The sequence below is a fragment of the Oncorhynchus mykiss genome, chromosome 32, assembly GCF_013265735.2.
Source record: "Oncorhynchus mykiss isolate Arlee chromosome 32, USDA_OmykA_1.1, whole genome shotgun sequence".
Taxonomy (NCBI): Eukaryota; Metazoa; Chordata; class Actinopteri; order Salmoniformes; family Salmonidae; genus Oncorhynchus; species Oncorhynchus mykiss.
In genome coordinates this window covers 4,315,912-4,329,793 of record NC_050572.1, presented here as the reverse complement: position 1 = coordinate 4,329,793, position 13,882 = coordinate 4,315,912, and the positions used below count along the sequence as shown (strand labels likewise).

Genomic DNA, 13,882 nt, shown 5'->3' with positions numbered 1-13,882 from the left:
TGTGGTAATGTTCCATTCAGAACAGACATTTCTAGGCGGCTTAAGTTACCTCGTCCTGTGGCTCAACTAACCTCATACCGGGGTAACATTTCAAATCAAATCAAATCAAATGTATTTGTCACATACACATGGTTAGCAGATGTTAATGCGAGTGTAGTGAAATGCTTGTGCTTCTAGTTCCGACAATGCAGTAATAACCAACGACTAATCTAACCTAACAATTCCAAAACTACTACCTTATACACACAAGTGTAAAGGGATAAAGAATATGTACATAAAGATATATTAATATTTTTTGGACAAGCTCTGTTTTCAAAACAGTAATGTTAAAATGTACATGTTTTATTTACAGAGATAGACAACATCCTGAAATATACACTGAGTGTACGAAACATTAGGAACAGCTGCTCTTTCCATGACAAAATAGACCTAGACTGACCAGGTGAATCCAGGTGAAAGCTATGATCCCTTATTGATGTCACTTGTTAAATCCACTTCAATCAGTGTAGATGAAGGGGAGGATTTTTAAGCCTTGAGAAAATTGAGACATGGATTGTGTACGTGTGCCAGTCCGAGGGTGAATGGGCAAGACAAAATATTTAAGTGCATTTCAATGGGGTATGGTAGTAGTTGCCAGGCGCACCTGTTTGAGTGTGTCAATAACCACAATGCTGCACTTTAGTAACCCTACCTGCATAGTTACCTCAATTACCTCGACACCGGTGCCCCCGCACATTGATAAGTTGACTCTGTACCGGTACCCCCTGTATATAGCCTCCACATTGACCCTGTACCGGTACCCCCTGTATATAGCCTCCACATTGACTCTGTACCATAACACCCTGTATATAGTCTCCACATTGACTCTGTACCGGTACCCCCTGTATATAGCCTCCACATTGACTCTGTACCGGTACACCCTGTATATAGTCTCCACATTGACTCTGTACCGGTACACCCTGTATATAGTCTCCACATTGACTCTGTACCGTAACACCCTGTATATAGCCTCCACACTGACTCTGTACCGGTACCCCCTGTATATAGCCTCCACATTGACTCTGTACCGTAACACCCTGTATATAGCCTCCACATTGACTCTGTACCGTAATACCCTGTATATAGCCTCCACATTGACTCTGTACTGGTACCCCCTGTATATAGCCTCCACACTGACTATGTACCGGTACCCCCTGTATATAGCCTCCACATTGACTCTGTACCGTAATACCCTGTATATAGCCTCCACATTGACTCTGTACCGTAATACCCTGTATATAGTCTCCACATTGACTCTGTACCATAATACCCTGTATATAGCCTCCACATTGACTCTGTACCGGTACCCCTGTATATAGCCTCCACATTGACTCTGTATCGGTACCCCCTGTATATAGCCTCCACATTGACTCTGTACCGGTACCCCCTGTATATAGCCTCCACATTGACTCTGTACCGTAACACCCTGTATATAGCCTCCACATTGACTCTGTACCGTAACACCCTGTATATAGCCTCCACATTGACTCTGTACCGTAACACCCTGTATATAGCCTCCACATTGACTCTGTACCGTAACACCCTGTATATAGCCTCCACATTGACTCTGTACCGTAACACCCTGTATATAGCCTCCACATTGACTCTGTACCGTAACACCCTGTATATAGCCTCCACATTGACTCTGTACCTTAACACCCTGTATATAGCCTCCACATTGACTCTGTACCGTAATACCCTGTATATAGCCTCCACATTGACTCTGTACCGTAATACCCTGTATATAGCCTCCACGTTGACTCTGTACCGTAACACCCTGTATATAGCCTCCACATTGACTCTGTACCGTAATACCCTGTATATAGCCTCCACATTGACTCTGTACCGTAATACCCTGTATATAGCCTCCACATTGACTCTGTACCGTAATACCCTGTATATAGCCTCCACATTGACTCTGTACCGTAATACCCTGTATATAGCCTCCACATTGACTCTGTACCGTAACACCCTGTATATAGCCTCCACATTGACTCTGTACTGTAACACCCTGTATATAGCCTCCACATTGACTCTGTACCGTAATACCCTGTATATAGCCTCCACATTGACTCTGTACCGTAACACCCTGTATATAGCCTCCACATTGACTCTGTACCGTAATACCCTGTATATAGCCTCCACATTGACTCTGTACCGTAATACCCTGTATATAGTCTCCACATTGACTCTGTACCGTAACACCCTGTATATAGCCTCCACATTGACTCTGTACCGTAATACCCTGTATATAGCCTCCACATTGACTCTGTACCGTAACACCCTGTATATAGCCTCCACATTGACTCTGTACCGTAATACCCTGTATATAGCCTCCACATTGACTCCCCGTTATTGTTATTTACTGCTCATCTTTAATTATTTGTTTTTCTTATCTTTTCTAATCTCTTACTTTTTTAATATATTTATTTTTAACTGCATTGTTGGTTTAAGGTCTTGCATTTCCCTGTAAGGTCTACCTGTTGCATTCGACGCATGTGACAAATAACTGGGCAGAGTTGTAAGAAAAACCCATATCTCAGACTGGCCATTAAAAATAAAAGATTAAGATGGGCTAAAGAACACAGACACTGGACAGAGGAACTCTGCCTAGAAGGCCAGCATCCCAGAGTCGCCTCTTCACTGTTGACATTGAGACTGGTGTTTTGCCGGTACTATTTAATGAAGCTGCCAGTTGAGGACTTGTGAGGAGTCTGTTTTCTCAAACTAGACACTCTAATGTACTTCTCCTCTTGCTCAGTTGTGCACCAGGGCCTTCCACTCCTCTTTCTGTTCTGGTTAGAACCAGTTTGCGCTGTTCTGTGAAAGGAGCGTTGTACGAGATCTTCAGATTCTTGACAATTTCTCACATGGACTAGCCTTCATTTCCCAGAACAAGAATAGACTGACGAGTTTCAGAAGAAAGTTATTTGATTCTAGCCATTTTAAGCCTGTAATCGAACCCACAAATGCTGATGCTCCAGATACTCAACTAGTCTAAAGACGGACAGTTTTATTGTTTCTTTAATCAGAACAACAGTTTTCAGCTGTGCTAACATAATTGTAAAAGGATTTTCTAATGATCAATTAGCCTTTTAAAATGATAAACTTGGATTAGCTAACAACGTGCCATTGGAACACAGGAGTTGCTGATAATGGGCCTCTGTACACCTATGTAGACATTCCATTAATATCAGCCGTTTCCAGCTACATTAGTAGTTTACAACAAAGTCTACACTGTATTTCTGATCAATATGATGCTATTTTAATGGACAAAACATGTGCTTTTCTTTCAAAAACAAGGACATTTCTAAGTGACCCAGGTGTCTACTTCATGAAGCTGGTTGAGAGGATGTCAAGAGTGCGCAAAGCTGTCATCAAGGCAAAGGGTGTCTACTTTGAAGAACCTCAAATATAAAATATATTTTGATTTGTTTAACACTTTTTTGGGGGGATACTACATGATTCCATATGGTTTTTCTTCGTAGTTTTGATGTCTTCACTATTATTCTACAATGTAGAAAATAGTGAAAAATAAAGAAAAACCCTTGAATGAGTAGGTGTTCTAGAACCCTTGAATGAGTAGGTGTTCTAGAACCCTTGAATGAGTAGGTGTTCTAGAACCCTTGAATGAGTAGGTGTTCTAGAACCCTTGAATGAGTAGGTGTTCTAGAACCCTTGAATGAGTAGGTGTTCTAGAACCCTTGAATGAGTAGGTGTGTCCAAACTTTTGACTATTACTGTATATATTTTTTGTATTTTTATTGTGCAGTAGCACCCAATATACAGTACCAATATCACCCATACTTTCTGCCAGTAGCTACACAGACTCGTCCTCAACAACAGTTCACAACCACATAATTACTCAAAGCTGCCAAGTCAACAAGCTGAGACCACTAGCTAAACCAAACATGGGCAACCGGTAGATATTTCTCGTTTGGTGCCAACAGAAGCAAACAGAGCAAAAACAGGGAGGGAACCTTTACCAGAATATGTCCAAAAGAAACTCTTGTTTTTGTTGCAAATCGTTTTCAGTTTGAGTAAACAGTTTCGGTTGCAAATCCACTTGAAGCTGTTTACTACAGTTTGGTCTAAACGAATACATCCCAGGTAATCATTTTTAACTAGGCTGACTTTGGTCACCGGCCTGTTGCCGCCGCGATGCCGACGGTGCACCGGGGCCCGGGCCACCCACCTCGGCCCAGTGGATCATCGGACCGCCGATGGAGGTGAACAGATGGCAGAGCATTAGGTGTGGGAGCGAGACCGATAAGGAAGAGACATGAGAGGCCAGCAGCTAAACGTCAGCCATCAACCACTAGGACGTGCAAAGGAGGCCTTCTCCTCCAGAACGCACATCAGAGTCTGAGGGTTGTCATTTATTTATTAACACTGCAAATGAGAGTATAAGGAAGTTATAGCAAACATATGTAGTGGTAAATGAGAGTTGTTTTAATGGTAGAACATCAATCTCATTGGTTAATGCTTAGCTCATTCTTCACCTTACTCATCTTTCACAAATCACTAACAGGCTGAATTGTTTGTCACGTTACACACGTTCACTGTTGACCTATCACTGCTCACTAATCAGCCAAGCTTTAATCAATGATATTCATGTATCATTTAAAATGACTAATTTCACCTTCTTTAGTTGATGTTGTTTACGCTTTTTATGGTGTTGGGACGGCACTCCAAGTCAATGGAAAGTTGTTGCTGTTAGACTTTTTTCACCAGAGTTGAGATTCTATTTCAAAATTGCCACTTTCGTATTTATATCCTTTCCAGTGGTGATTTTAGCATGTAAATCTTGGATGGGCAAATTTTTTTTTTTTTAATCCACAACACAACACTAAACAATACATTACATTAGTTGCAACATAACGGTGACCAACAGTGCCCACAAACGGCCTACATAAAGGAGTCCCTACATCTTACCACTGCTACACCTGTCTATCAGCTGAGCCTTGTCTGGCAGAAAAACAGTTAATTCAGCCTCATTTACTGCCTTTTAGAAAAACATGGCTGACATGGCTGACTTACTAAATACAAAAGTGTTTTCTACGGACTATTGATATGTACAAACTATGGCGTAATGTCTCGACAAGCAGATCAGAGGTAATAAGTCATTTAGATTAAGACATTAATGAGCGAGCTAGGACGGACTTGGTCAATATAACTATTTGTTCAGCAATTTTGAAATGTACAGCGTCAGAATTCAGAACATGGGCCGTTCTTACAGTGTTCTCCCTGTACACCAAGTGAGAACCGTAGGATAAATAAAGGGGACATATAAGCAGACAATGAAAGCTCTTACATTATTATATGATTACATTTCTCTAAGACACGTTATAGGCTACATGTGCACCACCAAGTCAGAACAGTAGGCAAAATTATGAGGGGGAAATTGACCACATTATTAGGGTGAGGCACATGGGCTACTAACAGCCTACTACACAACAAACACTTAGTATTACTTTCTTAGCTACAGTATACATATCTCCCTGGCATATTACATAATTTATACAGCAGCAAACAATACATTTTTGGACTCACCTTGTTGTGCATTTTTGCAGTTCCGAGTTAACAGTGGTTTTGAGCTCGACACAAATCGATCCTCGTTGACATAAGTAAGCTCCTTTACCTCTCCTTTCCCCACATGTTGTGTTTGACATTAGTTTTCTGGACATTATGTTGTTCTTAATCACCTTTTTATTCCTTAGAGTCTAAGACGTTGGGGGATGCTAAATTGACTTAGGACCCCTTTAGGTATCCCAAAAATATAATTTGATGAATTGATTTAGGCTTTTACTACTTAAAGTCCATAGAAAGCATTGAATCACACATTCATAAATGGCAAAGAGGACAGTCAAAAAAATACATGATAAGAAACAAGGCTTTGAAGTGTTTGTCCTTCCAAAAAAAAATGAAATATATATATACAACACCAGTTAAAAGTTTGGACACACCAACTCATTCAAGAGTTTTTTCTTTATTTTTTACTATTTTCTACATTGTTGAATTATCAAAACTATGAATTATCTCATTTATAATAATGTAGTAACTAAAAAAAAGTGTGAAACAAATCAAAATATATTTTATATCATTGAAAGTAGCCACGCGTTTGCCTTGATGACAGCTTTGCACACTCTTGGCGTCCTCTCAACCAGCTTCAGGGAAGAATAGGCACCTTAGGACTGCTGCGAAGCGGAATTCCTCATTCCCAGAGAGAGCGAGCGAGACAGATCAGAGCGCGCGCACGAGAGAGAGAGAGAGAGAAAGAGAGAGAGGGGGGGGGCAGACGGAGAGAGGGAGGGGGGGCAGATGGAGAGAGAGAGAGAGAGAGAGAGAGAGAGAGAGGGGAGGCGGGGGGGGGGGGCAGACGGAGAGAGAGAGAGAGAGAGAGAGAGGGGGGGGGGGGGGGGGGGGGGGGGCGGGCAGACGAAGAGAGAGAGAGGTGCAGAGAGAGTGGGAGCAGGTCTGCAGTCCGACTCTTGGCGTTCAGACCAGAGATAGAGACAGTAGCCTACTATACTGTACCGCTTTAGGAAGGCTGCAATAGCCTAGGCTACTGGAAATACACTATCCATTCATTTCTCAAATCATCAAGATGATTTCAAATATATTGTGGGTTGGGAACTTTTGAAAAGGGATCGTTTTGGTGGATTTTGGACAACCTGTATTATTCTCCGTTATTCTACGGCGTTCTTGCGTTCCACGGACCTGTGAAATGTGGATTACCGACATCGGTGATGATGCTGCTTGTTAACTGGGAATAAATAAGACGCGCCAACGACACCAGCACAAACCCCATGGGGCAAAGGGTTACACAAAAATAGGGATATCTCGTTTTTATCCATCCGCTCGAATCGAATCTAACATTTGGAGTGGACGAGGGATTTGTGTGAATGTTTCCTATGGATAGATAAGTCACCACTTTGCTCCCCCCCCCCCCCCCCCGCTCCCCGCCTGGGCTGAGTGGGCTCTGGGGTTTTCTCTCCCCCTCACCTCCTTCTCCGTGTGAGAATCTTCCTCCTGTGAGATAGATTCTGCTAACCCCACGGTCCGCATGACATGGTTCAGTCCTGTTGTCGGTGCCGAGCCTCGATGCATTGGGATTTCTCTCAGCGCCGAACACCACTACCAAGTGAACCTTCTTTCTAAACCCGTCAAATAAAACGTGCCAGCTGCCCCCGAACAAAACAAAAAACACACCTGCCATGACCGCCTCTTTGAACCGGGACGGAACCGGACACATTACCGGGCACGTTCGGAGGACAGCATGCAGATGTATTAGCAGGCATACCAGGACCTGGCCAAGGAAAGTGAACGGAATACGGATTTTTGAGCTAATGAAGGCAGGAGTAGCAGCGCACCATTGGAACCGGGTTCTGTTCTTGTTTATGGGGCTACTGGCAGCCTCAGCCTCGGTTAAGGGTATTGAGGGTAAGTTACCCTCCTATAACTGCTGCTGCTGCTGTTGCTGCTGTGATGTGTTGGATATTAAATAAACGATGGAGAGAGTAGCCGCAACATTGGTCCCGCTCACTGCCAGAATACCAAACTAACAATTTAGCCGGTAATGCATGTCCCTTTTCATTCCAAGTGGGACCGTTAGCCTATGATTGATGTGGGTGTGGGTGGATTTCCGTGTTTTCTGACACAGTGGAATGCTCAGAACAGCGAGCTCTGCGGTGGTGTCTCACTCCGTGTTTTCTGACACAGTGGAATGCTCAGAACATCGAGCTCTGCGGTGGTGTCTCACTCCGTGTTCTGTGGACACGAGCAGCACCGAATTTCATTAATCGAATGTGTGTTTTTTTTTTAATTTTCATGAAAAGAGAGGAATGGGATAATGGCGGGAGAAGAGATACAACCGTGTAACTGTCAGTCAGAACGGGTTGTTCTCTCGGCGTTGGGACTTGATTCGGTGGTGAGACGCCAGTGAATCGGTTTAGGTGGTCTACGCGAGTATGTCATGATGTAATTATGTGTATTGGGCATTTCTTATCATTCTCTTATTTTAACCGTCTCAAAGGATAGTTTTACTCCGCCTAAAAGTGTGGTTATCTTTGCTTTGCCCATACGTTCTCCGCAAGGTAAAATGAATGGGTTTTGTCCCTTAGCTGTCCATGGTGCTGATTCTATCAGGAAACTTTCAACATTATTGTATAGGTACGACAGACAGACGTGTGTGTGTGTGTGTGTGTGTGTGTGTGTGTGTGTGTGTGCTTGACGGGGGTGGGGGACATTTACACAATTACATTTGACATGAACTCAAGCACAACTATGATGTTTATGTTTAATTGTATGTACAGTTGACCTATAGGGCAACAGTGGCCCAACTACCCTCGGCATTCAACAAATTAGTCTTCACATGTGATGACAATAGTTCACTCTTCTTTGTCAGATGTGATGGGTAGCCTGTTATTCCGGTGTTATGTCAGTTTGTCAGGCGAACATATAGGACAACAGTCTCCCAACTATCCTTTACATTGTTCACAGCTGTGGATGTGCAATAGACACCTGAAATGACACGATGACAACCCCAGGTTTAATTAAGCGCTGCCTGGCTTGGCATCATGATTCTATGGATACAGAGACTATTTATAGAGGGAGATAAGGACAGAGTAGGGTGGAAGTTTAGACGGTCAGTTAAATATAAGATTTGTCCAAAATGGCACCCTCTTCTCTATACTACTGTTGGCCAGTGCCCAGAATTATGGTCTAAAGTAGTGCACTATATAGGGAATAGGGTTCCATAGGGCCCTGGTCTAAAGTAGTGCACTATATAGGTAATAGGGTGCCATAGGGCTCTGGTCTAAATTAGTGCACTATATAGGGAATAGGGTGTCATAGGGTCCTGGTCTAAAGTAGTGCACAATATAGGGAATAGGGTGCCATAGGAATCTGGTCAAAATGAGTGTAGTATGTAGTGAATAGGGTGCCATTTTGGGATGCACGACAGTCACATGCCCCACAGTGGGTTGTTATACAACACGTCTTATAACACAATAATTAATGCATTGCATGGCCGTTTTAGCGTACTCATCAATAAATCTGCCTGTTTTGCATCGTATCATCATAAATCTTGCTTTGTCATATAAATCGCTCCGGTCTAGAGAGGAGACAGACCAAGGGACATGCACACTGATCTCAGTTCATATTGACGATTGGATTTCAACATGCACCCCCCCCCCTAATTTACCACCATACGTCCAGTTTGGCCAACGCTACCGTTCCCTTGCCCGCTGGTTCTGAGGATGTTCTTAGGATGTTCTGTGGATGTTCTGAGGATGCTCTGTGGATGTTCTGTGGATGTTCTGAGGATGTTCTGTGGATGTTCTGTGGATGTTCTGAGGATGCTCTGTGGATGTTCTGAGGATGTTCTGAGGATGTTCTGTGGATGTTCTGTGGATGTTCTGAGGATGTTCTGTGGATGTTCTGTGGATGTTCTGAGGATGCTCTGTGGATGTTCTGAGGATGTTCTGAGGATGTTCTGTGGATGTTCTGTGGATGTTCTGAGGATGTTCTGAGGATGTTCTGTGGATGTTCTGAGGATGTTCTGTGGATGTTCTGAGGATGCTCTGTGGATGTTCTGTGGATGTTCTGAGGATGTTCTGTGGATGTTCTGTGGATGTTCTGTGGATGTGTGCTACTTAATGGACAAGGTTTTATGTCTTAGCTGTGTATGGCACACTTCCTCTGCATGTAATCACATCCCTTAGATCACAGAATCGAATTGATTATATTTTATTGTATTTCTATGACCCCCCCCCCCCCCCCACACACACACACAAAAAAAAAAACATTCTCAAGCTTTCCTCAAGCTAGGGCACTAACTTTGTCCTTGCGATCCTTCAGCATCATTGACACACTTGGAATAACAAGGGGTTTACTCTTCATCAATACCTCCAATTGAAACCAACGGTTTATATTACCGCTTCATGTGGATTGACGATACAGTGATGTGGATAGTTCTAGTGCTTTTTTTTCCCCTTCTTTTTTCGAGTGGAGAAGGTACACCTCTCTTATGAGTGAAGAGTAATGACAAACACACAGCCTATTCCCATGCCCCCCCCCCATTTCCAAAAGAAGTGTTTCATATGATAATACATCACCGTATTATAAAATACCAAGGAAGACAGCTCAACTGTGTCATATTGGCCTTCAAAGCAGTTCACACAGGTTATTCTAAAGGAACAGTATCATGAGCATCCTCCTCACCCCCGTAGTGTTGCCAGCAACCAGCAGCAGTTACCCTGTCCTCCCATTGAGCGGCACCAGAGCCTCACACTATACTGGCTAGTAGATCACAGAGTCTGACTCTCTCCATACATCACAGAGTCTAACTCTCTCCGTACATCACAGAGTCTAATTCTCTCCACACATCACAGAGTCTAACTCTCTCCATACATCACAGAGTCTAACTCTCTCCGTACATCACAGAGTCTAATTCTCTCCATACATCACAGAGTCTAACTCTCTCCATACATCACAGAGTCTAACTCTCTCCATACATCACAGAGCCTCACACTATACTGACTAGTAGATCACAGAGTCTGACTCTCTCCATACATCACAGAGTCTAACTCTCTCCGTACATCACAGAGTCTAACTCTCTCCGTACATCACAGAGTCTAACTCTCTCCATACATCACAGAGCCTCACACTATACTGGCTAGTAGATCACAGAGCCTCACACTATACTGGCTAGTAGATCACAGAGTCTAACTCTCTCCATACATCACAGAGTCTAACTCTCTCCACACGTCACAGAGTCTAACTCTCTCCACACATCACAGAGTCTAACTCTCTCCACACATCACAGAGTCTAACTCTCCACACATCACAGAGTCTAACTCTCCACACATCACAGAGTCTAACTCTCCACACATCACAGAGTCTAACTCTCCACACATCACAGAGTCTAGCTCTCTCCATACAACACAGAGTCTAACTCTCTCCACACATCACAGAGTCTAACTCTCCACACATCACAGAGTCTAACTCTCCACACATCACAGAGTCTAACTCTCCACACATCACAGAGTCTAACTCTCTCCATACATCACAGAGCCTAACTCTCCACACATCACAGAGTCTAACTCTCCACACATCACAGAGTCTAACTCTCTCCATACATCACAGAGTCTAACTCTCTCCATACATCACATCACAGAGTCTAACTCTCTCCACACATCACAGAGTCTAACTCTCTCTGTACATCACAGAGTCTAACTCTTTCCATACATCACAGAGCCTCACACTATACTGGCTAGTAGATCACACAGTATTACTCTCTCCATACATCACACAGTCTAACTCTCTCCATACATCACAGAGTGTAACTCTCTCCATACATCACAGAGTCTAACTCTGTCCATACATCACAGAGTCTAACTCTCTCCGTACATCACAGAGTCTAACTCTCTCCATACATCACAGAATCTAACTCTCTCCATACATCACACAGTCTAACTCTCTCCATACATCACAGAGTCTAACTCTCTCCATACATCACAGAGTCTAACTCTGTCCATACATCACAGAGTCTAACTCTCTCCATACATCACAGAGCCTCACACTATACTGGCTGGTAGATCGCACAGCCTAACTCTCTGCATACATCACACAGTCTAACTCTCTCCATACATCACACAGTCTAACTCTCTCCATACATCACAGAGTCTAACTCTCTCCATACATCACAGAGTCTAACTCTCTACATACATCACAGAGCCTCACACTATACTGGCTAGTAGATCACACAGTCTAACTCTCTCCACACATCACAGAGTCTAACTCTCTCCGTACATCACAGAGTCTAACTCTCTCCATACATCAGAGAGCCTCACACTATACTGGCTAGTAGGTCACACAGTCTAACTCTCTCCATACATCACAGAGTCTAACTCTCTCCACACATCACAGAGTCTAACTCTCTCTGTACATCACAGAGTCTAACTCTTTCCATACATCACAGAGCCTCACACTATACTGGCTAGTAGATCACAAATTCTAACTCTCTCCATACATCACACAGTCTAACTCTCTCCATACATCACAGAGTCTAATTCTCTCCATATATCACAGAGTCTAACTCTGTCCATACAACACAGAGTCTAACTCTCTCCGTACATCACAGAGTCTAACTCTCTCCATACATCACACAGTCTAACTCTCTAAATACATCACAGAGTCTAACTCTCTCCATACATCACAGAGTCTAACTCTGTCCATACACCACACAGTCTAACTCTCTCCATACATCACACAGTCTAACTCTCTCCATACATCACACAGTCTAACTCTCTCCATACATCACAGAGTCTAACTCTCTCCATACATCAGAGAGTCTAACTCTCTCCGTACATCACCGAGTCTAACTCTCTCCATACATCACAGAGTCTAACTCTCTCCATACATCACACAGTCTAACTCTCTCCATACATCACAGAGTCTAACTCTCTCCATACATGACAGAGTCTAACTCTGTCCATACATCACAGAGTCTAACTCTCTCCATACATCACAGAGTCTAACTCTGTCCATACATCACAGAGTCTAACTCTCTCCATACATCACAGAGCCTCACACTATACTGGCTGGTAGATCGCACAGACTAACTCTCTCCATACATCACACAGTCTAACTCCCTCCATACATCACACAGTCTAACTCTCTCCATACATCACAGAGTCTAACTCTCTCCATACATCACAGAGTCTAACTCTCTCCATACATCACAGAGCCTCACACTATACTGGCTAGTAGATCACACAGTCTAACTCTCTCCACACATCACAGAGTCTAACTCTCTCCATACATCACAGAGTCTAACTCTCTCCATACATCACACCACAGAGTCTAACTCTCTCCGTACATCACAGAGTCTAACTCTCTCCATACATCACAGAGCCTCACACTATACTGGCTAGTAGATCACACAGTCTAACTCTCTCCATACATCACAGAGTCTAACTCTCTCCACACATCACAGAGTCTAACTCTCTCTGTACATCACAGAGTCTAACTCTTTCCATACATAACAGAGCCTCACACTATACTGGCTCGTAGATCACACAGTCTAACTCTCTCCATACATCACACAGTCTAACTCTCTCCATACATCACAGAGTCTAACTCTCTCCGTACATCACAGAGTCTAACTATCTCCATACATCACACAGTCTAACTCTCTAAATACATCACAGAGTCTAACTCTCTCCATACATCACAGAGTCTAACTCTGTCCATACACCACACAGTCTAACTCTCTCCATACATCACACAGTCTAACTCTCTCCATACATCACACAGTCTAACTCTCTCCATACATCACAGAGTCTAACTCTCTCCATACATCACAGAGTCTAACTCTCTCCATACATCACAGAGCCTCACACTATACTGGCTAGTAGATCACACGGTCTAACTCTCTCCACACATCACAGAGTCTAACTCTCTCCGTACATCACAGAGTCTAACTCTCTCCATACATCACAGAGCCTCACACTATACTGGCTAGTAGATCACACAGTCTAACTCTCTCCACACATCACAGAGTCTAACTCTCCACACATCACAGAGTCTAACTCTCTCCGTACATTACAGAGTCTAACTCTCCACACATCACAGAGTCTAACTCTCCACACATCACAGAGTCTAACTCTCTCCATACATCACAGAGTCTAACTCTCTCCATACATCACACAGTCTAACTCTCTCCATACATCACAGAGTCTAACTCTCTCCATACATCACACCACAGAGTCTAACTCTCTCCGTACATCACAGAGTCTAACTCTCTCCATACATCACAGAGCCTCACACTATACTGGCT

The 13,882-nt window shown here is 43.3% G+C and overlaps 1 protein-coding gene across 1 annotated transcript in view; it reads left to right on the top strand.

Annotated features, from left to right (window-relative positions):
• The first annotated feature begins 7,005 nt into the window (after nucleotides 1-7,005).
• LOC118946538 (CUB and sushi domain-containing protein 2-like) overlaps nucleotides 7,006-13,882 on the top strand; it is a 211,896-nt gene continuing 205,019 nt past the window's right edge. The window contains exon 1 of the mRNA XM_036971825.1: nucleotides 7,006-7,482. Coding sequence (XP_036827720.1) covers nucleotides 7,257-7,482 — 226 coding nt within the window. The 5' untranslated portion in view covers nucleotides 7,006-7,256. The remainder of the gene's footprint in view (nucleotides 7,483-13,882) is intronic.